The sequence below is a fragment of the Rousettus aegyptiacus genome, unplaced genomic scaffold (assembly GCF_014176215.1).
Source record: "Rousettus aegyptiacus isolate mRouAeg1 unplaced genomic scaffold, mRouAeg1.p scaffold_m13_p_12, whole genome shotgun sequence".
NCBI lineage: Eukaryota > Metazoa > Chordata > Mammalia > Chiroptera > Pteropodidae > Rousettus > Rousettus aegyptiacus.
In genome coordinates this window covers 74,668,633-74,685,862 of record NW_023416287.1, presented here as the reverse complement: position 1 = coordinate 74,685,862, position 17,230 = coordinate 74,668,633, and the positions used below count along the sequence as shown (strand labels likewise).

Below are 17,230 nucleotides of genomic sequence, written 5' to 3'. Positions count from 1 at the left end.
AGGTGAGGGAGTGAGCCAAGCCAATATGGGGTTGGTGTTGGGGAGAAAGAAGGAAGCATGTGGGCGAAGGGAATAGTCAGTCAATGCCAAGCTCCAGAACAGGAGTATGATGCCTCGAAGCTCCAAGAACAGCACGGAGGCAGGGTGGCCGCAGAGAGCAAGGGAGAAAGTACTAGAAGATGAGGGAGGTAGCAGGGAGCCAGATTTTCCCTCTCTCCCTGTAATACTCTGTGCTTTGTTGCAAGGTTACCACATTTTGTCCTCTGGTACAGTCAGTGTATGGTTCTGGGTCTAGAGACTGAGTTCTAGTGTCCCCCAGAGTCTAGCCCAGTTCTGACATCCGCCACCCACTTAACAAATGTTAGATGAATGAATGCAGACATGCGTGAGGGAACTGCAGGGGAAGAGGCTGTGATGCTGAGTGTGACAGCAGCGTGAAAACCGAGACATGACAAGGAGTAGGACCTCTTGCTAGACAGCTGATGCTCTCCAGAGTCATGCCTGCCTGGGGCTCTCCCATCCCTTTCTATTGCTGGGCTCTACGTCTTCTCCCTTCCCTTTGCAAAGGATCTCTGCTTTGCATCTCAGGGACTGGTCCCTTCCTCAGAGCCAGACCCTAGCATCTCTTGGAAACCTCCTGCATCCTGGAGGCAATAGCGGCTAGTTCTTCACTTCTAGCAGCTATCATGTTCACCAGGCAAAGAGGCCGCTACTATAAATAAAATGGAAATATCACGCTAGCCCCTAGATCAGGGCAGGTTCTATTTATAGTGCTTCGATTGTGAGGATTTTAACCTGCCCGCCAACCCCAGCCTGTGGTCTGAAATCAAATATAGGACCTGGAGGGAGAAGCCATTGTGCTCCTGTCCCAACGGTGGACACTGCTTCCCCTCTGCTGACCCTCTTCCTCCCTCTGCACTGCAGCTTACGAGATCGTCATAGAAACAGGCAATGGAGGCGAAACCAGGGAGAACGTCTGGCTCATCCTGGAGGGCAGGAAGAACCGATCCAAAGAGTTCCTGGTGGAAAATTCTTCTAGACAGCGAGCCTTTAGGAAGTAGGAAGCAGGGGGCCCACAGGGGAATGGGGGTGGGTGGGGCAGGGTGGGTGAGAGAGGGACCCCAAGGATCAACCCCCTTGGTGGGGGCTGTAAGCATATTAATGGGCCTAAACTGCAAGTACTTATTGAGTACCTACTGTGCGCTGACCCCATGTAAGCTCCTAGGATGAAACAGGAGATTTATGAAAGGGAAAGCAAAGAGGGGGCTGCCATTTAAAGAGAGTCCACTCTGAGTGTCCAGAACTTAATTATTCTGACCACTAAAAAGAAAGGATAATTGTGTAACATGATCAAAGTGCTAATTATCACTACAGTGGCAATCATAGTACAATGTGTAAGTTATCAAACTGTGTGTTGTACACCTTAAATTTATATAATGTTATATATCAAATATATTTTAATTTTAAAAAGTTAATGGACGGCTAATTAATTAATTAAAGAGAGCCCACTATGCCGCAGGATGGGAAGCCCTGCAGACATTATTCCACGTCCCCACAGATGAAGGGCTCACCGTCTGGTTGAAAAGGAAGACATTTGCCCATATGATGACAGAAGAATCACATAAGACAACATTGATTTAAGTTCTAGTTAAAAGGAGGGAGGGAGGAGAGAGCCTCTAAGATGCTTTATAGGAAAATCAAAATTGGGCCTTGTATAAAGATGCCTGTGCTTACCACTCCCGTTTGGCGGGCACACCCGGAGAATCTCACCTCCCTCCACATGCATGTCAGCGCTGCCTCTGAACTGCTCAGATGCCCACCTCATCTCCCCACTCCCTGCAGATTGCTCAGATGAAGTTTCCCCTCCATAACCTACTGTGCCTTTTATTTAAACTCCCCCTCCATCAGGATGACGTCCGAGCCCCTTCAGCTGGCACTGACGGACCACCACAGAGTGTCACACCCCGCCTCCTTTCCAGTGCCATGTCCCTCACTGGACCCAACCTCCCACCAGGCCAGCACTGCCCCCCGGAAGGTCTGTGCCTCCCCATCCCACTGCGCCCGTCGATGACCTTGCCAAGTCAGATCCGCATCGGAGGACTCTTCCCTTCCTCCCTTCCCTCTGCTCCCTAGTCCCATCAGCCTCCCCCTCCAAACTCCCACGGCCCAGAGCCTCACCCTCTTCCCAGCTCCATCTGATGGGTGCTGGGACCAGGAAGCCAGCAGGGCTTTTTAATGGCTGTGATTGTCTTCTTCCAAAACTAGATTGAATCCCTCAAGGAGTGGAGGCCTGGCATCAGATCTTGCTTGCCATTCTATCTTTATTCCTCAGACTGGTGCCCGTAATACAGTAGGTACTCAATAAATGCTTACTTTCCTCAGTGGGCATGGGTAGCTCTCATTGACCACACTTTTGCGTCCTACAGGGGGACCACAGATACGTTTGAGTTTGACAGCGTCTACTTGGGGGACATTGCTGCCCTCTGCGTGGGCCACCTCGCCAGAGAGGACCGGTTCATCCCCAAGAGAGAGCTGGTCTGGCACGTCAAGACTATCACCATCACCGAGATGGAGTATGGCAATGTGTATGTATGTGTCCCTCGCCTGAGGCTGAACCATGGACAAGATGGCAAGGCATTGGGAGGTTGATGATGTCAACCTCCTTTGAGGCTGATGTCACCTCATTCAGGAGACTTACGAGACAGTAAGGGAAGGGTCAGCTGTACTGGTTCTGGAGCTGTCTGAACGATAGGCCTACCCCCAGAGGCATGACACGAGACCAGATAGATATTCCAGCCTTTTCATCCAGGGACACTTTGAAAGAACACCGAGCATGTCAGACAGTGCTAGACAGCGGAGACTTTCCCTCCCCTCCCCTTCTATCACAGTACAATGACAAAAAGTATATATAGCTTCGAAGCCTGTTGCTGCCACATAGTGAAAGGCCACCATCCATGCAGGCAGGGTACAGACCAGAGACAGACAGCTGGGGCCATGTCCTGTACCACTTGCCTCCAAGGACCCCAGATAAGGAGCTTTGCATTTCCCCCACCAGGGCCTTCCCCGGAGATTCAGGCATTTCTGGAGGATTAAGGGTCTCAGTTACCTAGGTAACAGTCCACAGCCGTCAGTTTGTCTAATTAAAACCATTTGGTAACCGCACTGAAGCCAGAAAGAGCCTGAGGCTCTGGAAAGCAGAAAAGACACTACAAAGGGGTGAAGAAGAGGAGGAAGAGGGAGCCGAGGGCAATGTTTGCCTCCAGGAGGGTAGGCCCGCTGAGCGAGTGAGGGCAGAGGTCACAGCTCACGCCGAGACACCCTCCCAGAGCTGGCCCTTCACTATCCCACCTCGTGGCCTCCCAGGCTGGCTCTGGCATGGCCACACCTGTCACGATAAGCACACCGGACAGAAGAGACAGCCAGGTGCAGGCCTGTCCAACCCAGGCGGGTCCCTCGGCGGCAGGATCCCAAGCTTCTCAAAGCAATATCTGTCCACTCTCTACCTGCGACGTGCAGGCCCCTGGAATGGCTCCCTCTGACCAAGCGTCCCCTTTGGGAACTGGGCAGGAAAGGGTTCTGACTTCTGAACTTCCGTCTTAGCCAGCTTGGGCTCCCATAACAAAGTACCTCAGACTGGGCGGCTTAAACAGCAGACCTTCTTTCTCACAATTCTGGATGCTGGAAGTCTAGCGTCAGGGTGCCAGCATAATTGGGCCTCTCTTCTTGGCTTGCTGTGCCCTCACTTGGAAGAGAAAAAGAGCTCTCTTTCTAATACGTTCTCTATTAGAGAGTGTCTCTTTCTATTCTTTTAAGGGCACTAATCCCATCTTGGGGTCCCAATGCTCGTGACCTTATCTGAACCTAATCATCTCCCAAAGGCCTCATCTCCAAATACCATTACATTCGGGGGTTAGGGCTTCCACATATGAATTTGACAGGGACACGATTCAGTGTGCAATATTATTTATTGTGTTTTATGAGAAAGATAAGGTGGGGTCCTGTAGAAGTCACTGGGCATGGCTGCTGGGAACAATAGTGCTGAGGACTTGAGGGGTGGGACACAGAGGGCCCAGAAGAGTCACTGACTCACCTCGTTAACTGGAGCCAGGATAAGTCCCTTCTGCAACTGGGTACTGCCTCCCAGCCACAGGGAACATGCTGCTGATACTGCTGCTCCTTGAACCCCCCAAATACCGCTATGAGATACAATAATAAAATAGTCACCACTTGAGTTAGCTCGCAACGGACAATGTTGTCTGTGAGCAGGAGAAAGACAAACATCTCACCACCACCCAGCACCTACTAGTCTCAGGAGGAGGGAAAGTGAAGGCCCAGCTTGTGAACTTCCCGTCCCACAGTCCTGGGGCCGAGTTGTAGGGTTTCTCATCTAGCGGAAAGAAACCACCCCTCCCAGTGAAGCATCTTTTCCTACACCCTCCAGAGTGTGGCCTTTGGTCAGTTTGTCCTCAGGCTGGATGGGGAGAGGGGATGTCCCCAGGGCAGTGCTCTTCCCAAAGGGACGGGGGGGGGGTACAAGGAGTCCAGACCCCCAAATACTAGAGCTGTTACCTGGTCAGCCATGTGGCCTGGGGCACGTCATCCCTCTGCGCCCCAGTCTCCCCTGGGAGGAGAGCTGGGTGCCTCTAGAGACTGGAGGCAGGGGAAGGATGGCAGGGCCTCCAGACTAGAGGGTGCCCGGAAGTCCCGCGCCAGCCCACTGCCTGTGCAGGTCTCACTCAGGCCTGCGATTCCTGCCCATCCCCTTCCCCCCGACCACCACCACGAAATACCACATTCATCCAGAAGGGAGGCTGCGCAGTCGTGTTTCATCATGTGGCTAGTGACCTGTCACTGTCCTAGAACACCATGGCATTCCGCCGTTATCAAAATCTCCACCTAACCCTGCCTGTGCGTCCGCAGTTCCTCCCCGACCACCTTCTTAACTACACTATTTGGATTTCCATGAATTGCAAATGAACTTAATCTCAAACTCTCACAAACACGATAATCTCAAATTTTCATCTTCCCACCATTTCCAGTTCTGACCCCTCTCCTTCAATCTGCATTCTCTTTCTGAACTCAGTTCTTCATCACTAATCCCCTCAGATTGCGGTGGAAGACACACAGAGAGGCTTGTTTCTTTTTTTAAGACCCAAAACAGCTTCGTTGTTCTATCCCAACATCATATAATGCACAATCATTAGAAAAATTCAAAGAATACAAAAGCGTATAAAAGAAAGTAAAAATTCCCTGAAATAAAAAATACCGTGCGCATTCGGCGACCCCAACCTCTCTGACATTTTTCTAACATCTCACGTACACACTGTTCACGGAAGTGGGATCATATTCTGCATGTTTTTTCCCCGATATATTCAATTTCTTTTGTGTTGGCTTTTCTCTTCCTTTGCCTTTACTCTTGCCGATGACCCTCCCCCATTTCTAGCAGGAACAGCCTGGCCTGGGTCCCTCCCCAGCCTGAGTCTGCACTCCACAAAGCTCAGAGGTTCCACGTTTTGGTGATCTTATAATTGTATCTATTAGAAAACATTTCCTTGTAGCTACACCAGGGAATATTTTTCAGCCACTAAAAACAGTGAACTAAATAGGTACCAGATGACTTGGAGCGCTTCCCGAGGAGGATCGTTGAGTGAGAAGAGCAAGATCTGGGGAAACACGTATTTTGCGACGCCATTTTGCCAAGCGAACGCTGCCGTCCTGCATGTGTCTGTGTGTGCGGGTCCGTGTGGGGCTGGGTGAAATGGAGGGGTGCTTGGCAAGACACCCTCGCGACCGTCACGGAGGTTATCTGAGGCGACAGTGGGATGCCGAATGGAAATGAGAGGGGAAACGGAGCTCGCGCCAAGCACAAGGGAAAAGAGCGAATTTAGAAAAACCTGCCTGTGCATTTATATAGAATTATGCATATTAGTGGGCATATGCATTTTAAAAGAATTTTTAAACAAAGCATGTGAATATATTCCCCTCTAAGAAAGTGTGGTATGTAACAACAATCCGGATTTATCAAGTGATAAATTGTAAGAAGACAGACCTCAAAACCGAATAAAGATGTCCTGCAAAGTGACTTTAAGTGACTGGCTCCTCAGGGACCAGGCAGGCTGGCTCTGGGCCCCCCTCCGGGTCATCTTGAGCAGTGACTTCTCTGCTCTAAACCCTAATTAGTTTCCAATTCTGTGAAATAGGAGGAGGCAGCCTCCAACGCGGGGGTCATTGTGGGAGTTAATGAGATACAACAGTGTAAAGCCCTGGCATTTAGTAAGTCTGCAGAAAACCAAGCCTTTTTGCTATTCTGGATTTTCATCTAAAACAGTGTTTGATTTTGGACCACTGGGCACACCCTTTCAGGGCTGCATCCCCGAAGTCACTGGCCGGTCCCAGCGCTGCTTATTTCCAATGCCGTTAAAAGATTAGCAGTTTGGAGTGGGAAGAAACCACAGTAGTTGTTCAGTTCAAGCCTCTAACATTATCAGGGGGAAAGTCAAGGTCTGCATAGGGGATGTGACTTGCCCAAGGTCACACAGGAGGCAGGGCTGTGGCAAACCCCAGGTTCCCTTACACCTTGTGCAGTGTCTACCCACCATGCCTCTGACTTCCTCCTTGATACCCAGAGGCTAAAATTGGGGGTGGGGTGGGGGGAAGATGCAGGGAGGGGGCTTCCTGGTCTAAGACCATTTCTCTTGGCCCTGGACTTGCTTCTGCTTGTGGTGGCTTCTTCAGTAGTGAACTTTCTCTTAGTCCCTTTCTCTAAAGTTTGTGAGCATGTGTTCTCTCTCTGTCTCTGTCTCTGTCTCTCTCTCTCTCTCTCTCTCTCTCTTTCTCATTGTTCAACTCAACCATGTGTGATTTGGGAGCACACATTCCATAGCCTCGTTTCTACTTGGCTTTGCCTGGGATTGTCACTCTGAATCCCACAGCTGCCTCTGAAGGTGACAACACTGGGTAAAAATATGCATTAGTCCCTTGGAGGAAGCAAGGGCATCTGCATTGTCGGTGTGGAGTGAGCTTAGAGGAAAAGGGTGGACAACAGGTCAGAAAGGTAAACACCTGGAAGAGAGTGAGATCCCTGAGGGGCTTGCAGGCCTTTGTCGGGTGGTGATTTGTACGTACTCTGGGAAGCCATAGAGGGTTCTTAGCGGACAGGTGACATTCTTGGACTCACATCACTTGGCTGCTGTATAGAGAATTGACTCCAGGGAGCAGGAAGCAGGGAGACCAGATAGGAAGCTGATACATTCCAGGTGGAAGATGGTGGTGGCAATAGAGAAGACAGTGAGACACAGCCTGCTCTTCCAGGTGAGCTGATTCTGGATCTATTTTGAAGATCAGCTAATTGGAATTGGCTGGTGGATCAGATATGGAGTGTAAGGTGGAAAATGAAAGAACAACCAAAAAGCACCTGGAAGGTTGGAGATGCTATTCACTGGGAATTTTAAGATAAACAAAACTCCATCCTCCTCATTTCGATGCAGGCATTTCCAGCCCCCAAATCCTGTCTTGGGGGAAGGCGTGAACCCTGGCCGGTGTGCACTGAGTTTCCCCGTTTTCCCCACCCATAGGTACTTCTTCAGCTGTGACAGCCTCATCCCCCTCAAGAGGAAGAGGAAATACTTCAAGGTTTTCGAGGTCACCAAGACAACCGAGAGCTTTGCCAGCAAGGTCCAGAGCCTGGTGCCGGTCAAGTACGAGGTCATAGTGACAACGGGCTATGAGCCAGGGGCAGGCACCGATGCCAACGTCTTTGTGACCATCTTTGGGGCCAATGGGGACACAGGCAAGCGGGAGCTGAAGCAGAAGATGCGAAACCTCTTCGAGCGGGGCAGCACAGACCGCTTCTTCCTGGAGACACTGGAGCTGGGCGAGCTGCGCAAGGTGCGCGTGGAGCACGACGGCAGTGGCTACTACTCGGGCTGGCTGGTGGACAAGGTGGAAGTCACCAACACCAGCACTGGCGTGGCCACCATCTTCACCTGCGGCAGGTGGCTGGACAAGAAGCGGGGGGACGGGCTCACCTGGAGAGACCTCTTCCCTTCTGTGTGAGGGGCTGCAGGCCCTCCCTCCCACGCTCTCGCCCAGCTGCTCCCCACCCCAGCTTCCTGCCCCCCACCTGGCTTCCAGCAGTCTCTTCCTGCAGCCTCCTGGAGCTGGGACTGGGGACCAGAAGGTCGCACGTAGCACTGTGGACCTTCAGAGGCCACTGCAGGTGACCACTAGTGAGGCCCCGCGCTCCCCCAGTCTCCTGGACCCACAGGAATCAGTCAACATGCGGCGTAATTCCTGGCTGTTCAAAAATAACTTTTTGCGTTTCCTCTTCCAATAACAGCGGTGTCCACGCGAAGACGTGGTGCAGGGTGCGGATGGGAAACTGGGGCTTCACCCAGGGGATAGAAGTGGGGAAGAAGAGGCCATCGAGATGGGGTATTTTAAGCAAAGACTAATTAACACTTTTTTTTTCCTAAAAAAAGCTGGGCTAATTAAATTACCAACCACACCTCACAAAGAACTCATCTTGGCATCTGCTCACTAAAAATGCACCCTCCTTCCCAGTTTCAATAAATCCAGTGCAAACAGAGAAAAACATCAAGAGGAAGTGTTTTTGCCAGGGGGGATTTATGAGCCTATGAAAAGGTATTTGATTCTTTCCATCACTTTCCGGAGAGCGCATTGCCAAGTGCCCGCTGGTTGCCCCAGCCTGTGATAACACAGTTGAGACAGGCGGGCGTTGGCAGGGGGGGCGGGCGTGGGGTGAGGGACGATGCCTGGAATAGCCTGGTCCCTGCTGCACTCAGGCCGGCGGGGGAGAAGGAGGCAGCGGGGTTGTGTAGCACCTATAGCCTGTGGCTCACCGTGGGCAATGTGGACTGAGAGTTGCCCTCAAGGGGATCATGACCTTGATGGAGAGGCAGCAGGAGAACAAGGCACTCATGTGCACGTGCGCGCATGCACACACGCACGCACGCACGCATGCATGCACACACTCCCTGATTGACAGTCGCAAAGAGACCAGACAACGCGCAGCAGGAGTGCTCAGAACTGAGCGCCTGACTTCTGATTTTCCTGTGCAGGGGACCTGAGCGGGAAGGCGAGTTAGGCCTAAGTTTTCCTATAGGCAGGGACCCCAGTAAGGGTTTCCGCCACCCTGCTGTGTCACCCTGTGCCCTTGATAGCAGAGAGGTATAAATTCTTAGCAAGGCTTCATGTCTCTGAGCCAAGTTCCAGGAAATCTGAGAGACTCTTGGAGAGAGGCAGAGGTCGAAGGCACAGGCTCAGAGGCCTGGGCTTGAGTCCCAGCTCTGCCCCTCACCCTTGGGAGAAACTGGGCGTGTTACTTCGTCTCTTGGGCCTCAGTTTCCTCATCTATGAAACGAGAAGGATGATAGTACCTATCTCGTAGGTTGTTATGAGGACTAAATGAGTCGATATGCAGACAGTCTTAATTCAGCACCTTCACGGAAGGGTGAGTGTGTCCATCATGTCGAACAAGCAAGACTCGAGGGGGCCGTGCTGTGCTGGGGGGGAAGGAATCTTTAAACAGCTTTATCGTATCTGTCTGCAAAACTAGTTTTTCCTCTGTCTCTGGATGAAAATTTAGGCAAGCCTACAACTCTTGTGGACTCTCTTAGGTCATAAAATGTCCAACGACCACTTCAATTCACAATGTCCACCTCAATTCTGTAATTTAAATGTCTGGCTCTAATATAAAATCCAAAATGTCGCACTTAGAACCGAGTCTCCTGGGCGCTATTGTGGTCAGTGCCTTTCCTTTGCGCGGGCGGGTGTCTGGACCCTTATGTGGGTTTTTTCTCAGTTCATCCACCCCTCCACTCTGCCTTCTTGTTTCAGATCTGAGACGCTCCCCACCCGGTTCCCCAAGCGCCCAGGACCTGGGCCATTTCCATCAAGGGCAAGTTGCCCGCAGCTCCATGCCCAGCATGCTGCCCTCCAGCTATGACGCACGCCGTCCTCTCTGCTTGGAGTCTCCTCGCCATCCTCCTACCCACCCCCCCCGTCCCATCATGCCATGAGGCCTCATGCGAGTCCAGCCTCCCTGCTTTATAGGAGCAGGGCCAGAGTGGGCTTCTGACTTTTAAGCGTTCCACAGGGACGAAGCCGGGCTCGAACTCGGCTACCTGATACCCTTTACGCTCCGTGGAGGAGCCTGGGGGGAGATATGCACGCCGGTGGAGAGCAGATATGGAGGGGAGTCTTGGAGAATTCGATGTTTGTCAGGTCGCATCTCCACAGCCCTCTTCTTTGGACTGGGCTTCACCTTTCCCGGGGGGGTGGGGGGGAGGGGTGCTGGGACTCTCGGCAGGTTACGTTGTTCGAGGCCCTACAGTCCTTCCTCCATCCAGGCTGTGCAGAGGCCGCAGGTGGAGGCGGGAGAGCACCTCTTCAAGGTCTTGGAGGAGAAGGGTAGAGAAAGGCTGACCCCCCGGCGCATTCTGCTCTCACCGGGCCACTGCCCCCATGCCTGCCCTCTCCCCTGAGCAAGGAATGAGGGGAGCCTGCGAGAAGCCCCCAGGAGGGGGCCTCCCTCCAAATTTCACCTCATCTGCCTCTGGTCTGTGCTCTACCTTTCGGTTCCCGTCTCCCTTGAAGGCAATCTCAAGAATCTCTCTGGGCAGGGCTGAAAGCCAAGTTGGAATTAGGGAGAAGCAAGCAAGGCATCCGGGCTGTGAACTTGAAGGAGATACTCACCCCAGGCTCGTGTGAAGGCAGGGCTGGCACCTGACGGTGAGGCCTCCTCAAACACTGCACCTAGGTCCCTGGCCGGCCTCACCCTCATCTTGGCCTTAGCAGAAAGATACTCGTCTACCCAAAGCCCCCACAAAATTCAACCGTCTGAGTTTCAGGGCTGAGACCCAATAGCCAGCCATGGTGAAGGTGAACAAGCCCCTTGTCTTACAAAGTTCCCTCCTCAGCCCCTCTCACCCCAGTGCCCCTTCTGCCAACATCGCCCCCGGTCTTTGCTGGGGCAGTTGGCCATGGGCAGGTGACGCTGAGATGCTTCCTCTCCTCCGGCCACGGCAGAGCCCCGCACTAGAGCTCAGGGTGAAGAAAACGAAGGAATGGACTCTTCCTCCCCCAGCACCTTCCTTCCATTCCTGCTGTCCTTAGCAGCCTCTGCTTCCTCCCCTAAACCCCTCTGGCACTGACAGAGCCCGTTGTCAGAAAGCTCTGCCTTTTACGGATGGCTTCTTGAGTGACAAGGTTTTTTTACCAGCTCCATCTTTCCTCACCTGATTTTGAGATAAGTCTACATTAAAGAATATTTGGAAAGAAACTTAATTATATTGCTTTCGAGTAACCACTAACAAAGTATTTCCAAACAAGTATCTCTGGGGTCTACATCAAAGAACAGATAAAACTCGTTCGCAATTAGCACAAGCTATTTACATACAGACTGTTGCGCCACAGTCTAAAAAACTCTTGCTCTTAACTAGGTTAAATAAAAGCCTTTTAATATTATGTTCTCAGTTCTGGCTGAACAAACCCTTTTCTCCCAAGATTCTGATAGAAGTAAACTCAGCCAGTTCAGATACACCCCTTCTGAATTCTGATTATGAGGAGTCAATGAGAGGACGTTAGAAGAACTGTGGACCCCCGCAGACCCCTGGTGCTGTGTGTCCCTCTTGAGCAGGCACCCCTATTACTCCCAGTGCAATGGCACAGCAGGGCACCAGGCATCAGCTCAAATGCCCTGAGCAAGAGCAAGGTAAGAGGGCTTCGGGGAGCAGGTGGGGGAGGCTGGGCCTCAGACGAAGGAAGCAAATAGAGCGTACGGAGAAGAGGGAGATTTGGGACAGACAGGCTTGGAGAGTGAATGGCTTTTTAAGGGAGGAAAGAGCTTTTTAGCCCTAAATTTAACAGGAAAGTTTGGGTAGTGGCACCTGGATGGTGGGGGAGGTGGCGTTGCTTCTGAGCTGGATGGAAGATGAGTTCTGTACTTGCGGCCTGGAGACCTCCAGGTGGCCTGAGGGCGAGGCGAGGAAAGTGTGCCGGTTAATTTTACCTGTCAATTTGACTGGCCGTGCGGTGCCCAGATTACACTTTATTTTGGGCATGTCTGTGAGGGCATTTCCAGAAATTATTTGAATCAGCAGACTCGGTAAAATGACTGCCTTCCCTGAGTGCCCGAGTAAAACAAAATGGCAGAGAAAGGGAGAATTTTCTTTCTTCCATCTTCCCATTTGAGCTGGACAGCCGTCTGCTCCTGCTGTTGGACTGAGACTCACACTGTGGGCTCCTGTAGTTCTCAGACCTTCGGACTCAGACCAAACTACACACCGTCAGCCTTCCTGGGCGCCCAGCTCGCAGACGACAGACTGTGGGACTCCTCAGCCTCCACAACCACGTGAGCTAATTCTTCCTCATGATAACTCTCCAGATATGGCTACATAGGTTTTGTTTCCCTGGAGAGTCCTGACTAATACGGACAGACTCTCTTCCTCCTAAACCTCCTGGGGGATCTTCATGGTAACTGGGAGTCACAGGCCTACACAGAGTATGAGTCTGCATGTTTTCTGAGAAGTCCCTTTCCCCTTGGGCCCTGCCATAGGAAGGGAGGGGGAAAGGATGGAGATAAGGAAGGCTACACTTTGGCCCCTATGTGTGAGAGGAGACAAAACCCAAGGAAGGAGAACCATTCCCTCAGCCCCCAAAGTAGCTCAGGCCTTTGCTTCTAGGGGAGCTTCTGTTGTGTAAACAGATTAAATAGACAGGGGTAATAGAGGGAGGTGGGGTCTATAAATAGAGGCCTGTGGAATGTAGGCGCTGAAAGGAGCCATCTACATTCTCACAGCTGGCAAACAAGAGAAGGGCAGTGTCTTTCCCATAGCTACATGCCGGTTAGTGGTGGGACGAGGGCTACAAGGATCCCTGGTTTATGAATCAAGAGACACAGACGGAAATATGTGGAAAGCTACAGACAAAAATTTGGATCATCTCACTTGAACAAGAACCAGGGATTTAAAGTATTCATTAATCTAATGTGAACTGTGGACTGCGGTTAATAATGTTGCATTGATATTGGCTCATCAGTTGTAACAAAGTACCACGTTGAACCAAGATCCGAATAGGGAAAACTGCATGGTAGTGGGAGAGAGTCTATGGGAACCTCTGTAGTTTCTACTCATTTTTCTGTAAACCTGAAACTACTCTAAAAAAATGAAATCTATTATTTTTTTAGAGTTCATTAATATGGGTTCCAATTGTAGTTTAGGAAAGAAAGCCATCTTTCACTGACCAACTGAGGACGGATTCTAGACAACGCTGAGTATCTAAGTTTGGGCTCTCACAGAGGAATAAGAAATCCACACCCACTGTCAAAAATCAAATTCCTTCTCTTCCACAGGGAAACTGAGGCACCCTCTCATTCAAAACACAAGAGGTTGTACTGGAAAAGTGATCAAAAATAGGAACTTTCCCCTTTAAAATCCATAAACTAAAGTTTAGGAAGCAGGTTAATTAGATGGTTGCTTCATAGCATAGAACAGATTCGTTGAGAGAGAGAGAAGTAAAAGAAATAATAGGCAGTAGAGGAGGAGGACGCAGAGGAGAAGAAGAAGGGGAGGGGAGGGAGGGAAGAGAGCAGGGAAACAGGTGGGAGACGGGGAGGCGGGATGAGGAAAATGGGTGAGGAAGAGATACCTGCTATTCATTACCTCAGATCTGGGACCCAGAGAGGTCTGTGAGAGGCTTTGTCTGCACGCGCCCTGGGTTGGCATAGAAATAAGCACCCTGCACAAGTGAACTGTAGTTAGCAATGCAGTTCGTTTTTATTAGTTATAAATAAAGTACAAAAAATCCACCAAAAGTGAATCTAAGCATTTACACAATTCCTAATGTCTCCGCCTTTTTATTGATGCACTATTGCTTTAATATTCATAATAAATATCTTCTAGCTTTCTGCTATAAAATAGTCTATGTAGCAAAATGTTGCACAGCACAACAGAACAGAACAGCAGGAGGATTACAAAAAAGGACAATCAACACTGAGGATAATCCTTTCACTTACCGAGGGCAACCAAATTACCCCCTGGAGGGCCAGGTGCTGGCTGGCTCCACAGCTGAGAAATGAGCCACAGCCAAGGCCAGGGGTGGGGGTAGGGGAGGCAAGGGCTAGGGTGGGAGGGGGAGGGATGTAGGCCAGCCAGGGCATCGGGCCCCTTCCTACTCTGACCCTGCAGAGCAGCATAAGGCATGTTCGTCCAGGAGCCTTGCCAAGGGGGCAGTGTCTGCCAGGCCCGGCAGTGTGGTGGTCATACGCCCCGGGGGGCGACTCCACAAGCCATCGCCAAGGAAAGCAGGAGAACAAGGCTCTAGGGCGGAGGCAGAAAGGGAAGCTGGGCAGGCAGCAGGCAGGAAGCCCAAGGAGTGGGACCCATAGTCCGGCCAGAGCAAAGTTGGGGCTTAGGGACCATGCACGGCCCAGCCACTCCTACAAGCTTGGCCAGGCAGTGTGGCGAATTGGGCCTCCACTTCCTCCCCCATCAGCACCATCCCAGGGGGCCTCATGTGGAGGCTGGACTTCTCCACCAGGCAAAGGCAGTGATGTCAAGAGGCAAGAAGGAAGGGTGGGCTGGAAAAGAAGGGAAGGAGGAGATGAGGGAGGAGGCAGACATGCAGAGAGCAGAGGAGTGACCCTCTCACTCCGGCCAGGTTCCCAGCCCACTCAGTCTTCTGCCCGGGGCAAGGACCTCCTCTCTCTCCTTTTGGCTCAAAGGCATCTTGTTCGTCTGTGCCAGCCTTTGAAGCCACTGCTTCCCCAAACCCTCCCCTAGCACTCCTCCTTGGGGGCCGTGAGACTGGAGTCCCTCACCCCCGTCTTCCGCAGCAGCTCCTTCTTTCTGCCCACAGGCCCCACGGAGCAATGACAGAGCGAGTAAAGAAGGAGATGCTGAGAAGGAGAGACCATGAGTCTAAAATTTGTGTCCCAATCTGTCATCAACAGTGATGCCTCAACAACAAAGTCTCCAGGAGGTGGTAGGATGGGGTACCAAACCCAAACACCATAGTTTGGGGCTTATATCCTGCCTACCGCAACCCCATATCTAACAAGTCATGGATTCCAGTTCACTCTCCAAGTGACTGACAAATTTTGTGAAAGTGCATGTCCCGTGTCCAGGGATGCGTCTGCCTGTCCTGCCTCCTTGTCACCCACATGATGCTGCGAAGAGAAGACAAAAACCCTCCAGATGTCTCCTTTGAGCCGATCTGATGGATAAATTCTCAGTTCCATCTCTTCTTTTCCTCTTTTCCTTCCTCTCCTTCCCTCTATCCTTTCTCCTCCCCTTTCTTCTCTTCTGAGAGGGTGAGATAGCACAGCTCGGCGGTCTCCCACCAGATCTGTGTCATAGTCTCTCCAAGTCTGAGGGACCCTAGAGACCCTCCAGTTCACCTCCTCCACCCCAGCCGAGGAAAATGAGACACCAAGAGGCCAGGTGACTTGCCCAAGGTCACGGGGAAGTTTGCAGCAGACCCGGTCTGAAAACTCGAGCCTCCTGACTCCCGGTCCAGGGTTCATTCTAATGAATCAGGCTTTTTGGCTTTGAGATGCGCTTGCTGGTCATGTTCAAAGGGAACATTCTGGAACCAAGGATTCGGAGCTCAGGTGGAGAGAGCGACCTCTAGTGCCCCCGGATCTTCCTCAGAGGATGGATAGAAGCAGCGTAGGCTGAGGTTGTGGGAAGGGCGAGGGAAGAAGGAAAAACAGGTCAATGATGTGGGGTTGGGGGGGAACAAGGGTAGCAAGTGAAAGGATTACCCCAGTCTGCTGACGAGTGCAAATTATATTTATATATGTGCTAAATACAGTCACTATATTGGAGTTTTTCACTAGATCACAGCATACAGAATCAAAGGTTTGCATTTTGTATGGAATGTATCCAAAGAGGCCAGCACCACAGTAGGACAGCTTGCAATCACACACCCTGATAGTTTGGACGAAATAAAGTTCGCGGAATTTTATTAAAGGTTTTTTTTTTTTTTGTATTCGTAGTTGTTTGTCATCGTACCAATGCATGCAAAGCATTCCACTCCCAGAAACAACGCCAAAATGAGGTAATAGGAGTAATAAAAAAAATTAGTATCCTTTCTAAATAAATAAATTATAATTAAAAATGCAAAACAACTATAAAAATAATTAAATAAGAACTCACGATATCTACAAGTTAGTCATAAATTATGATTGTTAAATATAAGGCATTTAAACTCACAAAACCCTGTAAACTAGCAACGTGCCATGTTTTTTGTTTTTTTGTGTTTTTTTTTTTTTCATTTTTGTTTTTCTATCAGCTGAAATCGCTCTAGCATTTGCTCTACGCGCGCGGGAGATGAAACACGAGGAGGGGACCTGACAGACGTTGCTACAGCCCCACTCGGGGAGGGTGTGTCCCGCCAGCAGGCGGGGGCCTTGGGGGATTTCTTCAGGAAAAAAAAAAAAATCTGGTGCTTTTTATTCACCATTGAAAAAACTGTGCTTGTTCATTAGGCATAAAGAGTTAAGAATACTTGCACGGAGGCTGAGAACATTTGCAGAAGAGGAGCTTGAGTCCTGCCACAGGTGGTTAAGCAAGGGCAACAGGGCCCAACGGGGTCCCGGCAAATGGAGGAGCCCTGTGCCCCCGCCCCCTGCTCGTGCAGGCTGCGCTTGTGGCGTTGGTTTCGGTGATTGGCATCCGCGGTGGACCCACGGCGGCGGGGATGCGCTGTGGCTAGGAGGCCCAACTTGATCCTGGGGCACCTCTGGCCCCAGAAGGCACTCATGCGTCTCAGTCAGGAAAGGGTCTCAGTCCCTTGAGTTGAGCAGAAGGACGACAGGGGGTCTCCCCTCCTGGAGGTGGTGGGCGTGAGATGCTGAGGCCTGAGCCTGCCTCTTCTCCACTCTTGGCCTGGCTCCCAGGCATGGGCGAGGGGGCCTCAAGGGAGCAAAAGTACAGACCCCTGTCCTCTCTTCTGACCCTGATGGCTGTCCAGTTAAGGGGTCTGAGAGGTGCCTGGGTTCATATCACCTGTTGTGCCCACCTGTAGAGTAAGAGGGCCCCAGAGAGATGGGGAGTGGAGGGGGGCTTTAGGGTCTACCCTCAAAGCCAGCTGCTGACCTGCCCCGCCCCCAGGTGATCCTCACCCACCCCAGCCAGTGGCTTAAATTAGCCTGGGGCACGCGGGGAGCCTGCAGATAATTGGGTGGAGGAGGAAACCACATCCCACT

At 51.3% G+C, this 17,230-nt stretch overlaps 1 protein-coding gene across 3 annotated transcripts in view; it reads left to right on the top strand.

The window, feature by feature from the left end:
* Positions 1-8,582, top strand: part of LOXHD1 (lipoxygenase homology domains 1) — a 138,863-nt gene extending 130,281 nt beyond the window's left edge. For all 3 annotated transcript variants that reach the window (XM_036230016.1, XM_036230014.1, XM_036230015.1), the window contains 3 exons: positions 925-1,057; positions 2,427-2,585; positions 7,575-8,582. In XM_036230016.1, the coding sequence (XP_036085909.1) occupies positions 925-1,057; positions 2,427-2,585; positions 7,575-8,055 (773 nt within the window). In that variant the 3' untranslated portion in view covers positions 8,056-8,582. The remainder of the gene's footprint in view (positions 1-924; positions 1,058-2,426; positions 2,586-7,574) is intronic.
* Positions 8,583-17,230: the final 8,648 nt, after the last annotated feature.